The sequence below is a fragment of the Pseudophryne corroboree genome, chromosome 2 (genome assembly GCF_028390025.1).
Source record: "Pseudophryne corroboree isolate aPseCor3 chromosome 2, aPseCor3.hap2, whole genome shotgun sequence".
NCBI classification, from domain to species: Eukaryota; Metazoa; Chordata; class Amphibia; order Anura; family Myobatrachidae; genus Pseudophryne; species Pseudophryne corroboree.
This window is the reverse complement of record NC_086445.1, coordinates 23,069,853-23,087,329: the sequence shown is the minus strand read 5'-3', so window position 1 is coordinate 23,087,329 and position 17,477 is coordinate 23,069,853. Positions and strand designations below refer to the sequence as shown.

The 17,477-nt window shown below is 45.3% G+C and overlaps 1 protein-coding gene across 1 annotated transcript in view; it reads left to right on the top strand.

Moving 5' to 3' along the window:
- The window catches only part of LOC135050463 (olfactory receptor 2AT4-like), a 31,169-nt gene extending 25,309 nt beyond the window's left edge, over positions 1–5,860 (top strand). The window contains exon 2 of the mRNA XM_063956954.1: positions 4,476–5,860. Coding sequence (XP_063813024.1) covers positions 4,511–5,446 — 936 coding nt within the window. The 5' untranslated portion in view covers positions 4,476–4,510 and the 3' untranslated portion in view covers positions 5,447–5,860. The remainder of the gene's footprint in view (positions 1–4,475) is intronic.
- Positions 5,861–17,477: the final 11,617 nt, after the last annotated feature.

Genomic DNA, 17,477 nt, shown 5'->3' with positions numbered 1-17,477 from the left:
TGACGACACAGAGGTAGGTACAGCAGTGGCCTTCCGTACCGTACTGCTATATATATACTGGTGGTCACTGTGTCAGCAAACTGCAAAACTAAAATGCACCACAGGTATAGAATGTAGATGGATAGTATACTTGACGACACAGAGGTAGGTACAGCAGTGGCCTACTGTACCGTAAATCCATAATGCTTTATATTATATACTGGTGGTCACTGGTCAGCAAAACTCTGCACTGTACTCCTCCTATATATATATTATACTGGTGTTCCCCAGTCCCCACAATAAAGCAGCACACTGAGCACAGATATGGAGTGTTTTTCAGGCAGACAACGTATACTGGTGGTCACTGTCAGCAAAACTCTGCACTGTACTCCTGCTATATAATACAGCTGCTCCCCAGTCCCCACAATTAAGCAGTGTGAGCACAGATATATGCAGCACACTGAGCACAGATAAGGAGCGTTTTTTTCAGGCAGAGAACGGATAAAACTGGTGGTCACTGATCAGCAAAACTCTGCACTGTACTCTTCCTATATTAATATAAAGCTGCTCCCCAGTCCCCACAATGATATAAGCAGCACAAATATTTGCATCAACTCAACAATGAATAAATGGAGAGGACGCCAGCCACGTCCTCTCCCTAACATTTCCAATGCACGAGTGAAAATGGCGGCGACGCGCGGCTGCTTATATAGAATCCGAATCTCGCGAGAATCCGACAGCGGGATGATGACGTTCGGGCGCGTTCGGGTTAACCGAGCCATACGGGAGAATCCGAGTATGCCTCGGACCCGTGTAAAAAGGGTGAAGTTCAGGGGGGGTTCGGTTTCCGAGAAACCAAACTTGCTCATCACTAATTTCAATATACTGCCATACCCAGGATTCAAACCTATAACACTGTCACTGTCACCCTATTGAGGGTGTTGTGAACTCGGGGATTCTTCCAATGGCTGGGAAGAGGAACCACAACTGGGCCGGAACAGGGGTGACCTGATATAGGATTTCCTCATACAGGACTCTGACAGTAAGGTTTGGTGAAATATTGAAGAGCTTTATTGCAGGAAAAGAACAACTCAAAGTCATATAGCATAAAGGGAACTTATGAAGGAATGTCCAGGCCCATTGAAGGGTTTGTGAGCAATGTTAAAGATACTGGTGACTGAAGAAATTGTGAGCGATGCTTAAAAGACACTGATGATTTGAAGAACTTGTAAATGGTGGTTAAAGACACAGATGACTTAAAGAACTTGTGAACGGAGATTAAGACGCTGGTGATTTGAAGAACTTAAGTGCAGTGCTTTAGGACGCTAATGACTTGTAGAACTGGAGAACGGTGACTGAGACGCTGATGATTTGAAGAGCTTAAGTGCAGTGGTTTAAGACGCTGAAGATTTGTAGAACTTGAGAACGGTGACTGAGACGCTGATTATTTGAAGAACTTAAGTGCAGTGGTTTAAGACGCTGATGATTTGTAGAACTTTAGAACGGTGACTGAGACGCTGATGATTTGAAGAACTTAAGTGCAGTGGTTTAAGACGCTGATGATTTGTAGAACTTGAGAACGGTGACTGAGACGCTGATGATGTGAAGAACTTGAGTGCAGAGGTTTAAGTCGCTGATGATTTGCAGAACTTGAGAACGGTGATTAGGGCCCGCAGCCCACGCTGATTCCTAGGAGCACTGGTGACTGGACCGCAGAGAGACACACCAGCCGCTGGGAACGCTGGAACCTGTGCAGCGAACTGGCACCTGGAAATGCCGGAGACACTGGAGTACAGCTTCAGAGATTCTCGCCGGGAACAAGAGCGCTGGCATCCACTTCAGGGGAAAGATGATACTCAGGCGCCGAGTCTCTGTCCGGCGTCTGACTTTGAATCTTCCGCCACCGCTGGATTGGCGGAACAGTCTGATGACGTCACCTGCTCCCGCCCACGTGATCCCGGGTGTCATGGCGGCGCCCCTGCCCTGGAGAACCGCCGGGAGCCGCGCCAGCCAGACGCCGGAGCCCGTGGCCCACCGAAGGCGGAGGCCGCAACACAGACCAGCAGGCACGCAGGGGTATGCGCGGCGTACGCCGCCTCTGGCATGTGACAAACCTGTTAAATTCTAATCAACACCCTACTCATTGAGCTATTTCACCCTGCATAAAAACTATGAATACTATATGAAGCTACTTGTACTTTGTAAAAAAATAATAATCAGCATTGCAATTGAGCAGATCTATATAGTACAGTATGTAGCCACACATCCAATCCCTTCCAGCCACACACTACATAGATCTGCCCAGCCGCAATGCAGATCATTTTTTCACAAAGTACAAGGTAAGCTTCAGATAGTTATTAGTCTCTAGCTTTCTACGCAAGGGCAGATAGCTCAATGAATAGATTGTCTGACTGCAATGCCACAGGTAATGGGTTCAAATCCCGGGTATGTCGGCATCTTGAAATGTAATAAAGGACAGTGTGATTGAATAACAAAGAAATCTCAAGTTGAGTTCATGAATGCTGTATAGGTATTAGTGACAAAAGGGGTTGGTGTTGGAGACAGGGGTGGTCAGGAGATGCTGTGCTTCAAAAAGGGGGAAAACTACCTCATTCCTGGGACTTAAGACTCACTTTTCAGTGAGGTTTATCTTGGAATAATTTACATACTTTGGGACTTAAGACTCACCCATGAGTGATTAGTGGATAAATCGCTAAAAGACAGCGTACCGCTATCGTACATGTTATTTATGTTGTTTGTCCTGTTGTCTTATTATTTTTTTAGTATACCGGTATTAGGAGTCACTGTATAATTTTTAATATTCTAGACTAAAGTAAAAGACACTTTTTATGGAAATCCCCATAGCTTATCTTTAATAAAAGAAAATTTATTTTTATTCCTTTGAATTGTGTGATTATTGATGATTCTGTTTGTATAGAGTTCACTCGATATAACCAAGCGCTGGGAGACATTCTTCCCTTTTGTTGTTCAAAAAGGGGGGACTGCAGATGGTATGGTCCTAATTACTACAGATGTTATGGTTCTGATCAGTGCAGATAATTCATGTTTATGCATATCAAAAAAGGACCTGACAGCTAAACCATCTAAACCTCCCTCTAGTGAAAAATTTTTCCTAGAACATACAATAACTCAGGACAGGGCTGATACAGTGCATGCAGCCCTTTCGTCCAGGAGAATACATTTATTGCACAAGTCCTCCTACTGTACTTCTGTTCTTCACCTTGCCTTAATCGGGGATTGGTTGGGATTTATTCATTGGGAGGTGGCGGATTATGATACTTCTGTGGTGGTCCAAAACTTTTTTTTCCAACTTGCCCACATATAGAGGCCTCTACGTGATCTTCGGCTCTCCATCTCCATGATTGTTTTGGTTTGTTTCTGGGTGATTTCAGGTGGCTGGTTTAATTTCTCAGACTTTCCCTAGGATCTCATGGCATGACTTCACCTGCACACCTTGGAACGGGATGACCTTCCTTGACTTATTTTACTGCATTTGAGTTAATAATATTTTCTGCTCAGTTTTATGGATATTCTACTATGTCTACATGTTTTTTGTATTCTGTCTGACGATTTTACTGCTATTACTGTATATCCTGTGTATATATTTTTCTCCGTTAATATTCAGGTTGCCTCCAAGCTTTGCTCCATTGCTTAATTTCTCAGACTTTCCCTAGGATCTCATGGCATGACTTCACCTGCACACCTTGGAACGGGATGACCTTCCTTGACTTATTTTACTGCATTTGAGTTAATAATATTTTCTGCTCAGTTTTATGGATATTCTACTATGTCTACATGTTTTTTGTATTCTGTCTGATGATTTTACTGCTATTACTGTATATCCTGTGTATATATTTTTCTCCGTTAATAATCAGGTTGCCTCCAAGCTTTGCTCCATTGCTTTCTACATTATGTATTCATGCTTGCTTTTTAGCTGTCTAGATTCTGAAGCTGGTTCATAGGTCTTGTTTATTTCTTTTGCAGTCTCATTGTTGGCCTATTGATCCTGAGTTGGTTGTTCCCTGGCCCTAAGGTCCATTTTTCTGCATTGAGTGGGTGGGTGGGGGGCTAGATAGTTTAGTGTAGTTGAGTTGGTAGATTTGTCAGTTTGGGGATCCAGCTATGTATTAAGCCACTGAATATGCTACATTATATATTTACATGATATTTTATAGTCTGTGTTTTATGTTCACTTCTCTATGTGGTCCTGTCCTCGTTTATGCCAGACCTCTATATTGCTCTTTAAAAATTACACACGTTTGTCACGTCTCATGTGTATTCTGTTACTGTGTGTGCAAATCCAAAAATCCTAAAATAAACACAATTTTTTTTTATTGTGTTTCTTTTGGGATTTTTGAATCTTAATATTCTAAAATACTTAATTTGCTGCTTTTTGTATGTCAATTTGATGACGGCATTATTTGTAAATTGTGTGTGTTTCGTTCATTTTACATTCCTCTTGTGATTTCTTGCAGAGATGCATACACTATATAAGTCCATGAATGTTTGAATGGCCAATGAATCGGAGATCTTAGAGTTCGTCCTCATCGGTTTTCCAGGTCTTCCAGAAAAATTTCATATCGTCTTTGGAATACTGATCTTCCTCCTCTATAATGTATCACTGTGCGTGAATAGCACTGTAATAACGCTGGTCGTTCTGAAGCAACACTTACACCAGCCAATGTATATAATCATCGCCAGCCTGGCCATGTCCGATGTTCTCTTTGACATATCAACCTTGCCAAAAATAATAGCCAAGTATTGGTTAGGTGCCGGATCTATGTCCCTCTACGGATGCTTTATACAAATGTTCATCATTCATACTTTGAATTCGCTTGATTCATTGATTTTGTTGCTGATGGCTGTGGATCGTTATGTTGCCATCTGCAAACCGCTCAGATACCATTCCATCATGAGAAACGGACTTGTTGCACTCCTATGCTTAATGTTATGGCTCACGGCCGCTGTGATTGGAATTTGTCTGATATATATAACTTACCAACTTCCATACCTAGGTTCAAATAAAGTAAAGAACTTTTTTTGTTCCATGGGGACTGTATCTGTCACATCTCGTGCTGACCCAACGTCTACGTTATTGAAAGGATATTATATTGGTTTGGCCTTTCACCTTGGCCCGTTATCTTTTATTATATTCTCATACAGCATTATAATCACAAAGATCTGCACCACAGCCCGATCTGAGAGCTGGCATAAAGCCTTCTACACCTGCGTGACCCACTGGTTTGTGATTGGCACATACTTTATACCTCGGATGATTGTTTATACCTTTGACACAACACAAAAACCTCAAATAGACGTCTATATTTTTCTTATTTGCATATACTCATTTGTGCCGCACTGCACCAGCCCCATAATATTTTGTCTTAGGACTGAGGAAATTAAGAGAACTCTGGGGACTGTTTTTAAAAGAAAAAACACTCCTTGATTAATATTTCACAGTCACTCATCTAAACGTATCTCTCTAAAATAATACATAAAGCAAATGGGGGAAATATGTATAAAAGACCCATGTATAATCACATCCAGGAAATAACATTTGGATGATGTGTTCACACCAGAGATGTGTGTGAAGTCGTCTTTTAGTTTTGGTTCTAAGTTCATCAATTTTTTGTTTGTTTTGCAAAATCACCCTCAAGTGTTTTTGTGCAGAATTCAAATTTAAAAAGTTGAATCTTGGGTTTGGGATTTCTTGAAAATGGATAAAATAAATAGCAAAAATCATGGAATTTTTGCAATCCAAAACCCGAAATTCAAATTCGGGTGGTTTTGGTTTTCTAATAAATAATCTCTAGTTCACACTTGCAAGTGATGATGATTGGTAATATATATGATTGAGAAATATGATGCAATATAATTAAATAAAAATGATCTATAAATTACCACATTATAGGCCTAATTCTGAGTAGCACGTAGTGCTGATGCTCACAGAGGTGAGCGATTTTCTGCTACTGCGCGGGTGCAAAAAAACCTAAATGCTCTTATGTCACGCGCATTGAGCTGTGTGTATGCACAGTTGCAATTGAACCACACGGTATACAGTAAGTAATGCATTGGAAATGTGCTTGGACTGGGAGGTGGCTATTCAGACACACAAAGATGTTCTGTGTTTGGGCTTGGTATGGGACAATTGTGGGCATGACGCTGATTTATTTGCACACTCAGATGCCAAATGTTCACATAGGAGGCCATACTCTGAAGGAAAATCTGCCCCTAGTATGGAGCTTCTGCAAATTTTGATGGTGTGACCATTGATGGCGTCTTCACGTTAGAGATGTATGGGCTCAGTTCTCTTAGAATCGAAACTACCTGAATATTCGGTTTCCGAGTACCAGCTCAGGTTTTTCCCATCTTTTCCCACCTTTCTTGGATTCCAAATGAGGCAAAATGTCAACTTCCTAGCCTTGGGTCTTGCGTGTTTTGGATTCAACGTAAGTCCTCCTGTGGTGATTCAGGTGCCATTTCACACAGACCACCGGAGGGGAGGACACTTTCACACTGTTTGACTGGCACCCACATGTCCCTAGTGGCCAAGTTAGATGGATGTAGGTAGTTAGCAAAACATTCTTTTATATTTTTTATAGTGCCGGAACATCTATATTACTTGCATTTTGGCTAAGTGTGTCACACTGTGAAATTGTCATTTATTAGAAAATAAATCTAAAAAAAAAAAAATTAAAGTTGTGTGTGTTTGGGGCCAAGCTGTGAAACTGCATTAATAATATTTAAGCACTATGAGAGTCGCAGTGTGAAGTTGTAATTTGTTAAAAAACATAAAGAAATGTTTTCTTTTTTGTAAAACTTGTACATGCTCAGCATTGAACCACATTAATAATAAAAATGCAGGGAGACAATACGGATTACGATCAGTCAATGGAAGAGCAGGACCAGTAACCATGTACTAGTGCTCTGGCTGCTGACAGTCATGATGATCATGATATTAATACTTCAACATCTACTAAGTCCGGTGCTCAAGGGCATAGAGGGTTTAAGATAGATAATTTAAAAATCAAAACAATCAAAATATAGGAAAATAATGCCGAAAAACATAAAATTGTTGACATGCCATTCACCACATGTAGTGGCAAGGAAATTGGCCTTTATTTGTGATTGGTGGTTCTGGAACTGCTGTCAGTCAGGCATCTTCTTCTGTAACCTCACATGATGATGCAACAGCTCACTCAGAGTCCAGAAAAGGTGTCAAATGTAAAACAGGCAAATCAGTGCAGAAAAAACACTAGGCTGAAGAACAATCTGTTGTTCAGAAATGTCACAAATCCCTGAAGATAGTCTAAGAACATCCATGTTAGCTATGTGTGAGTCTGACATTTCTGATGCTGTACCATTTCTGCACCTTCTGCACTTGTGGAGATTAGCAGTACAAGTATAGCTGGTGACATAGAAATTGAGGATGCCACTGTGGAAGTGCAACAGGATGAGGGAGATATGTGGAATGATGAGGATGTGGGATCTTGTTTGTGTATGTCAGGTGCCAATAGCAGCAGATCTTGCCCATGATAATAAGAAGACAGGCTACTCTATCACTGACTTCACTAAGAGGCATACCAGTGTCAACCTGTTAGAAAAATTGAGGGATGTCATAGCAAAATGGCTGACCCCCGCTAGCACTCGCTTCAGGATTTGCCATTTCAGATAACACCAGTAATATTGTGAGAGCATCACAACTGGGTGAATTTGAACACGTCCCATGTTTCCGCACACAATTAAGTTAGTGGTTCTTATTTTTATTTTTTTTAAATGACAGGGGCTTGCAGGTGATTCTGTCTGTGGCCCGAAAAACTGGTGGACACTTTTGTCATTCAGAGGGCTGGAGACAGGGGGGTCAAAGGGGACAAATGTACCGGTCCCCAAGGATCAGAGGGGCCCCAAGTATATGCTGATAAATGCCTGGCAGGAATGTAAGCTGTATTGTCCAAATAGGGCAGCGAGCTGGAGGCGGTGTGGCTGCAGCCTATGAGTGACAGGAGCCTCTCACACACACTGACTGTGTGCATGCTCTTCCGGGTCCTGCTCTGTTGCAGGCAGTTACAGGACATAGCAGCAGCTCCGCTGACCGTGATTCCCGTGCCCCACACCAGCCTCTTCCGGTGGGGTCTGCTTTGCGGTGTTCAGGTCTGGGAAGTGCAGCACAGGTGTGTCTCTCTCCTGGGTAAGAGTGGATTGGTGAGGGGATACAAGGCTTCAGAATTGGCTTATGGAGCCGGGAATGTAGCATGGAGTCACTGGAGAAAGACAGATTGTGGTGTGTGTGGGAGGAAGGAGAGATGGAGAGAAGATTGCAGTTTAACAGTATAATTTGCCATGCCACAAACTGAAGTATACTGTGATAACAAGGTGGAATTCTACCCTTTTTATGCTTCAGTGAATGGATGAACGGTATCAAGCCATCCAAACCTACACAACAAGACATGACATAGGAAGAGGAGGGGGAATGTATCTTAGTCCAGCACAGCGGATAATGCTTTCCATTTTATGCAAGCTACTGAAACCATTTGAAGAAGCAACCAATGAAGTCAGTTCAGACACTGCCAGCCTAAGTCAGGTGATTCCCTTAATTAAACTACTGGAAAAAAAGCTTGAGAAACTGTAGGAGGAGATGACATAAATCAATTCTAAGTATGTTGGACTTGTAGATCAAGTTCTGTAATCACTTTTCCAGGATAAGAACCATTTGGGCCTTTTTGTCTGCCTTTCTAGGGTGCTGTTATTAGGGTTAGGAGTTAGTGTTGGATTATGGGTTTGGGTTAGGGATTTGATTAGGGCATTAGTGTAAGAGTATTAGGGTCAGGGTTTGGATTAAGAGTAAGGGCTGGGTTGTTAGTGTTAAGGTATTAGGATTAAGGGTGAGGGTTAGGGTATTAGTATTAGCATAGTAGATTAAGGGTGAGGCATACGTTATCCTCCGGCATTCGGGTATTTAATTTCTTTTCCTAACACATACCTCAAACCCGCCCTCTAGTGCCTAAACCTACCCCCCCCCCCACAGACACACAAACACACAGCTGAACCCTTACCTTGCCCTGCACCTAGCCCTAATGTCAATATTCTGAGACTGTCGACACAGAAGTCTTCTTGTAAGCCACTATATATATGTGTATAATGATATGGCACAAAGAAGTGACCATTCACAAAAAGCATTTGTAATATGAACTACTGCACTAAACACTCTTTCGGAGTACACACTGGAGGGAGGGCAACTTAGGTCAAATAAAGCCAGTTTGTACAAGGGCCTCCAAATTGCCTCTTTTTCCTTCCAGTATACGTACGGACTGTCTGACGTGCCTACAGTGATGCTGTCACTCATATAATCCTCCACAATGGCGACAGAATCATATGCAGTGACAGTAGACGACATGTCAGTAATCGTTCGCAGGTCCTTCAGTCCGGACCAGATGTCAGCACTTGCTCCAGACTGCCCTGCATCACCACCAGCGGGTGGTTTTGGAAATTTTATCCTGGCAGCTTCAGTGGTGGTAGAAAATGGAGGAGCTGTTGGCTGGTCACGTTCCGCTTGACTTGACAATTGTCTCACCAGCAGGTCTTTGAACATCTGCAGACTTGTGTCTGCCAGAAAGAAAGATACAACATAGGCTTTAAACCTAGGATCGAGCACGGTAGCCAAAATGTAGTGCTCTGATTTCAACAGATTGACCACCCGTGAATCCTGGTTAAGCGAATGAAGGGCTCCATCCACAAGTTCCACATTCCTAGCGGAATCACTCTATTTTAGCTCCTCCTTCAATCTCTCCAGCTGCTTCTGCAAAAGGCTGATGAGGGGAATGATCTGACTTAGGCTGGCAGTGTCTGAACTGACTTCATGTGTGGCAAGTTCAAAGGGTTGGAGAACCTTGCACAACATGGAAATCATTCTCCACTGCGCTTGAGTCAGGTGCATTACCCCTTCTTTGCCTATATCGTAGGCAGATGTATAGGCTTGAATGGCCTTTTGCTGCTCCTCCATCCTCTGAAGCATATAGAGGGTTGAATTCCACCTTGTTACCACCTCTTGCTTCAGCTGATGGCAGGGCATGTTCATGAGTGTTTGCTGACGCACCAGTCTTCAGCACGCGGTGGCTGAATGCCGAAAGTGGCCCGCAATTCTTCGGACCACTGACAACATCTCCTGCACGCCCGTCATTTTTCAAAAAATTATGCACCACCAAATTAATTGTTTGCACAAAACATGGGACGTGCTGGAATTTGCCCACATGTAATGCACGCACAATATTGGTGGCGTTGTCCGATGTCACAAATCCCCAGGAGAGTCCAATTGGGGTAATCCAATCTGCAATGATGTTCCTCAGTTTCCGTATGTGGTTGTCAGCTGTGTGCCTCTTATGGAAAGCGGTGATACAAAGCGTAGCCTGCCTAGGAACGAGTTGGCGTTTGCGAGATGCTGCTACTGGTGCCGCCGCTGCTGTTCTTGCGGCGGGAGTCCAAACATCTACCCAGTGGGCTGTCACAGTCATATAGTCCTTAGTCTGCCCTGCTCCACTTGTCCACATGTCCGTGGTTAAGTGGACATTGGGTACAACTGCATTTTTTTAGCACACTGGTGACTCTTTTTCTGACATCTGTGTACATTCTCGGTATCGCCTGCCTAGAGAAGTGGAACCTAGATGGTATTTGGACCCGGGGACACACTACCTCAATCAAGTCTCTAAGTCCCTGTGAACTAACGGTGGATACCGGACGCACGTCTAACACCAACATAGTTGTCAAGGCCTCAGTTATCCGCTTTGCAGCAGGATGACTGCTGTGATATTTCATCTTCCTCGCAAAGGACTGTTGAACAGTCAATTGCTTACTGGAAGTAGTACAAGTGGGCTTACGACTTCCCCTCTGGGATGACCATCGACTCCCAGCGGCAACAACAGCAGCGCCAGCAGCAACAGCAGCAGTAGGCGTTCCACTCAAGGATCCATCGGAGGAATCCCAGTTAGGAGAGGACTCGTCAGACTTGCCAGTGACATGGCCTGCAGGACTATTGGCGTTCACCCAAAGTTTTTGAACTTGTCACTGACTTATGATGAATGCGCTGCAGGTGACGTATAAGGGAGGATGTTCCTAGGTAGTTAACGTCCTTACCCCTACTTATTACAGCTTGACAAAGGCAACACACGGCTTGACACCAGTTGTCCGCATTTGTGTTGAAATACTTCCACACCGAAGAGGTGATTTTGTTTTGTATTTTGACCAGGCATGTCAATGGCCATATTCCTCCCATGGACAACAGGTGTCTCCCCGGGTGCCTGACTTAAACAAACCACCTCACCATCAGAATCATCCTCATCAATTTCCTCCTTAGCGCCAGCAACACCCATATCCTCCTCATCCTGGTGTACTTCAACACTGACATCTTCAATTTGACTATCAGGAACTGGACTGCGGGTGCTCCTTCCAGCACTTGCAGGGGGCGTGCAAATGGTGGAAGGAGCAGTGACGTAACTACTGCCCCCGCAGTCCTCGCGGTGGCTTGGGGGCGAGGGGCTGCGGGGACGCCACTGACTTAGAACATGCGTCCGCATGTCAATCTGCGGTCTCTTCCCTCCGCTGCTGTGTTGGAGGGACACGGAGGGCACCGCGCGCGCCTCTCCAGTGTCCCTCCTGGCTCTCCGGCTGTCTAATAAAGGAAGTGCCATTCATGAGCTCCGATTGGCTCACGAACCAGCACTTCCTTTATTAGACCCGCAGGAGAGCCAGGAGGGACACGGGAGATACGCGCGCTGTGCGCTCCGTGTCCCTCCAACACAAAGGAGCGGCGGGGGGGGATATGGGAGCAGGTACTTTGGGGGAATATCTGGCACTGAGGGCATGTACCTGGCGGCACTGTGGGGGAATATCTGGCACTGGGGGCATATACCTGGCACTGTGGGGGAATATCTGGCACTGGGGGGAGCAGGCACTGAGGGGGCATATGTGGCACTGTGGGGGAATATCTGGCACTGGGGGCATATACCTGGCACTGGGGGGAGCAGGCACTGAGGGGGCATATGTGGCACTGTGGGGGAATATCTGGCACCGGGGGCATATACCTGGAACTGTGGAGGAATATCTGGCACTGGGGGCATATGTGGCACTGGGGGGGTATATTTGGCACTGGGGGGCATGTACCTGGCACTGTGGGGGAATATCTGGCACTGGGGGCATATGTGGCACTGTGGGCACAGCCCTACCAACAAGCACTACCCTCTAGCAACGAGCATGACACCTAGTGCATGAAACCCCTTGCAACGAGCATGACACCCTGAGCATGAAAACCCCTGGCACCGTGCATGGAACCAAGAGCATGAAACCTCTGGCAACGAGCAGGTAATTTAAAAGTAATTAGAACCCTTACTGTAGAACTTAATGTGTAATGGGCATTACGGTGTGTGGCATAATGTATCACGGACATTGCGGTGTGTGTGTCATAATGTGTCAGGCATTACGGTGTATGGTATACTATATCGCGGGCATTGTGATATGTGGTATAATGTCTCAGGGTCATTGCAGTGTGTGGCATAATGTATCACGGACATTGCGGTGTGTGTCATAATGTGTCAGGCATTACGGTGTATGGTATACTATATCACGGGCATTGTGGTATGTGGTACAATGTCTCAGGGTCATTGCAGTGTGTGGCATAATGTATCACGGACATTGCGGTGTGTGTCATAATGTGTCAGGCATTACGATGTATGGTATACTATATCACGGGCATTGTGGTATGTGGTATAATGTCTCAGGGTCATTGCAGTGTGTGGCATAATGTATCACGGACATTGCGGTGTGTGTCATAATGTGTCAGGCATTACGGTGTGTTGTATACTATATCACGATCATTGTGGTATGTGGTATAATGTCTCAGGATCATTGTGGTGTGTGTCATAATGTGTCAGGCATTACGGTGCGTTGGATACTATATCACGATCATTGTGGTATGTGGTATAATGTCTCAGGGTCATTGCGGTGTGTGTCATAATGTGTCACAGACATTGTATGTGCTATAATGTATCAGGGGCATTGCAGTGTGTTGCATAATGTATAACGGGCATTGCGATTCCTGTCATAATGTGTCACAGGCATTACGGTGTGTGGCATAATGTGTCAGGGGCATTACAGTGTGTGCATATTGGCCCTCATTCCGAGTTGTTCGCTCGCAAGCTGCTTTTAGCAGATTTGCTCACGCTAAGTCGCCGCCTACTGGGAGTGAATCTTAGCTTCTTAAAATTGCGAACGACGTATTCGCAATATTGCGATTAGACCTCTCTTAGCAGTTTCTGAGTAGCTCCAGACTTACTCGGCATCTGCGATCAGTTCAGTGCTTGTCGTTCCTGGTTTGACGTCACAAACACACCCAGCGTTCGTCCAGACACTCCTCCGTTTCTCCGGCCACTCCGGCGTTTTTCCCAGAAACGGTAGCGTTTTTTCACACACACCCATAAAACGGCCAGTTTCCGCCCAGTAACACCCACTTCCTGTCAATCACATTACGATCACCAGAACGATGAAAAAGCCGTGAGTAAAATTCCTAACTGCATATCAGTGCGGACATTGCGCATGCGCAATAAGCGGAAAATCGCTGCGATGCAAAGAAAAATACAGAGCGAACAACTCGGAATGAGGGCCATTGTGTCATGTGCATTATTGTGTGTGGCATAATGTCTAAGGGCCATTGCAGTATGTGGCATTACTATAAGGAGGAAAAATGACAAATAATAACAGGGGCATGAATCAGGATTATTTTTCTATCCTGTGGTGGCCAACGTCTGGGCGTGCAGGTTGCAAAACTGGGGTATAAGGTAGTCTTTTCCTGCAATGCCACGCCCCTTTATGCGAAGCCATGCCCATTTCAGCGAAGCCACACACACCCTTTTTGGCGGCACATTTGTCCCTTTGCTACTGACAATTATGGGGGGGGGGCGCCGAATAATTTTTTGGCTTGGGGGAGAAACATTTCTAGTTACGCCACTGGGAAGGAGCCACCTCTTCCCGTCCAGTGTTGGGAAGGTCAGGCATTGCACCCGCCGACACATTTGGACTCTCCTTGGGGATTTGTGATTTAGAAGAATGCACAGTTCTTTGCTGTGCTTTTTCCAGCTTGAGTCTTTTCATTTTTCTAGCGAGAGGCTGAGTGCTTCCATCCTCATGTGAAGCTGAACCACTAGCCATGAACATAGGCCAGGGCCTCCGCCGTTCCTTGCCACTCCATGTCGTAAATGGCATATTGGCAAGTTTACGCTTCTCCTCAGACGATTTTAATTTAGATTTTTGGGTCATCATTTTACTGAACTTTTGCTTTTTGGGTTTTACATGCTCTCTACTATGACATTGGGCATCGGCCTTGGCAGACGACTTTGATGGCATTTCATCGTCTCGGCCATGACTAGTGGCAGCAGCTTCAGCACGAGGTCGAAGTGGATCTTGATCTTTCCCTATTTTACCCTCCACATTTTTGTTCTCCATTATTTAATGTGTGGAATTATATGCCAGTAATATATCTGGAATTAGACGGCGGTATTGTCTGGAATTAGATACCAGATACCACTGTGACTGGAATGATGATGACCCATGCACAGTGACAGGACACTACAACAGCACCCTACAGCAGCAAGATGCAGCACAAGACACTGGACTAGTATTAGTAATGTAGTATTAGTGAGCACCACAATGCAGCACAAGACAATGAGTAGTGATACTGAGCACTGATGAGGATAATACTGAGAACTGACACTGAGCAGCAAGATGCAGCACTGGACTATTACTAATGTACTGTAGTATACTGAGCACTACAATGCAGCACAAAACAATGGGGGTCATTCCAAGTTGATCGCTAGCTGCAGTTGTTCGCAGTGCAGCAATCAGGCTAAAATTTGGCTCTTCTGCACATGCGTATGCGGCTCAATGCACACGCGTAACGTACTTTCACAACAGCCGATGCAGTTTCACACAAGGTCTAGCGACGCATTTCAGTCACACTGCTGGCCGCAGAGTGATTGACAGGAATTGGGTGTTTCTGGGAGGTAACTGAGCATTTTCGGGGAGTGTGTGTAAAAACTCAGGCGTGTCAGATACAAACGCAGGCGTGCCTGGGGAAACACGGGCGTGGCTGGCCGAACGCAGGGCGTGTTTGTGACGTCAAAACAGGAACTAAATAGTCTGAAGTGATCCAAAATAATTTAAATAAGGAAGCGCTTGTTGTGAATAATACCGCTCATACCTGTAAAAAATTGGGTTAAAAATGATGTTTACAGCCCCTTTTAGAGGTGTTTTTGTTTAAGATGAGGATATGGAGTATTGAGGATTCCAAATGTATAATGGTCCGGTAACAGAAGTGGGTAGTGTTAATGTGAAGCTGTCCCGTCCTGTCTAGCCTTGCTGTCCCTAACTTACAAGCCGCTGATCGCGGCTTGCTTCCGGTCTCCGGACCTGGTTTCCTCACCGCCAGTTAGCGGTATGTGAGCAAATTGCTCTGCCGAGCGTCCAACGATGACGTGTAGCGGCGCCTCCTTCCTCCGTCTCTCTCTCCAATGCGTTTCGGGGTTTGAACAAAGGGGTTCAAACCCCGAAACGCGTTGGAGAGAGAGAGACGGAGGAAGGAGGCGGAGGAAGGTATGAGCGGTATTATTCACAACAAGCGCTTCTTTATTTAAATTATTTTGGTACTCTTATTTTATGTGGAGCAGCTAATATACATAAGCGCAGTAATAATCACATATTATAAGTCTGAAGTGATCGCAAGGTAGGAGTAGGTCTGGAGCTACTCTGAAACTACACAATTTTTCTCTGACGTCCTAGTGGATGCTGGGGACTCCGAAAGGACCATGGGAATAGCGGCTCCGCAGGAGACTGGGCACAAAAGTAAAAGCTTTAGGACTACCTGGTGTGCACTGGCTCCTCCCCCTATGAACCTCCTCCAAGCCTCAGTTAGATTTTTGTGCCCGAACGAGAAGGGTGCTCACTAGGTGGCTCTCCTGAGCTGCTTAGTAAAAAAGTTTAAGTATAGGTTTTTTATTTTCAGTGAATCCTGCTGGCAACAGGTTCACTGCACCGAGGGACTAAGGGGAGAAGAAGCGAACTCACCTGCGTGCAGAGTGGATTGGGCTTCTTAGGCTACTGGACATTAGCTCCAGAGGGACGATCACAGGCCCAGCCATGGATGGGTCCCAGAGCCGAGCCGCCGGCCCCCTTACAGAGCCAGAAGACTGAAGAGGTCCGGAAAATCGGCGGCAGAAGACGTCCTGTCTTCAATAAGGTAGCGCACAGCACCGCAGCTGTGCGCCATTGCTCTCAGCACACTTCACACTCCGGTCACTGAGGGTGCAGGGCGCTGGGGGGGGCGCCCTGAGACGCAATAAAAACACCTTATATGGCAAAAAATACATCACATATAGCTCCTGGGCTATATGGATGCATTTAACCCCTGCCAATTTTTCCTTAAAAAAGCGGGAGAAAGGCCGCCGAGAAGGGGGCGGAGCCTATCTCCTCAGCACACTGGCGCCATTTTCCCTCACAGCTCCGTTGGAGGGAAGCTCCCTGACTCTCCCCTGCAGTCCTGCACTACAGAAACAGGGTAAAACAAGAGAGGGGGGGCACTAATTTGGCAGATAAATCTATACAGCAGCTATATAAGGGAAAAACACTTATATAAGGTTATCCCTGTATATATATAGCGCTCTGGTGTGTGCTGGCAAACTCTCCCTCTGTCTCCCCAAAGGGCTAGTGGGGTCCTGTCCTCTATCAGAGCATTCCCTGTGTGTGTGCTGTGTGTCGGTACATTGTGTCGACATGTATGAGGAGGAAAATGGTATGGAGGCGGAGCAATTGCCTGTAATAGTGATGTCACCCCCTAGGGAGTCGACACCTGACTGGATGGTCTTATGGAAGGAATTACGTGATAGTGTCAGCACTTTACAAAAGACTGTTGACGACATGAGACAGCCGGCAAATCAGTTATTACCTGTACAGGCGTCTCAAACACCGTCAGGGGCTCTAAAGCGCCCGTTACCTCAGATGGTCGACACAGACCCAGACACGGACACTGACTCCAGTGTCGACGGTGAGGAAACAAACGTATTTTCCAGTAGGGCCACACGTTACATGATCACGGCAATGAAGGAGGTTTTGAACATTTCTGATACTACAAGTACCACAAAAAAGGGTATTATGTGGGGTGTGAAAAAACTACCCGTAGTTTTTCCTGAATCAGATGAATTAAATGAGGTGTGTGATGATGCGTGGGTTTCCCCCGATAAAAAACTGCTAATTTCTAAAAAATTATTGGCATTATACCCTTTCCCGCCAGAGGTTAGGGCGCGTTGGGAAACACCCCCTAGGGTAGATAAGGCGCTCACACGCTTATCAAAACAAGTGGCGTTACCGTCTCCTGATACGGCCGCCCTCAAGGAACCAGCTGATAGGAAGCTGGAAAATATCCTAAAAAGTATATACACACA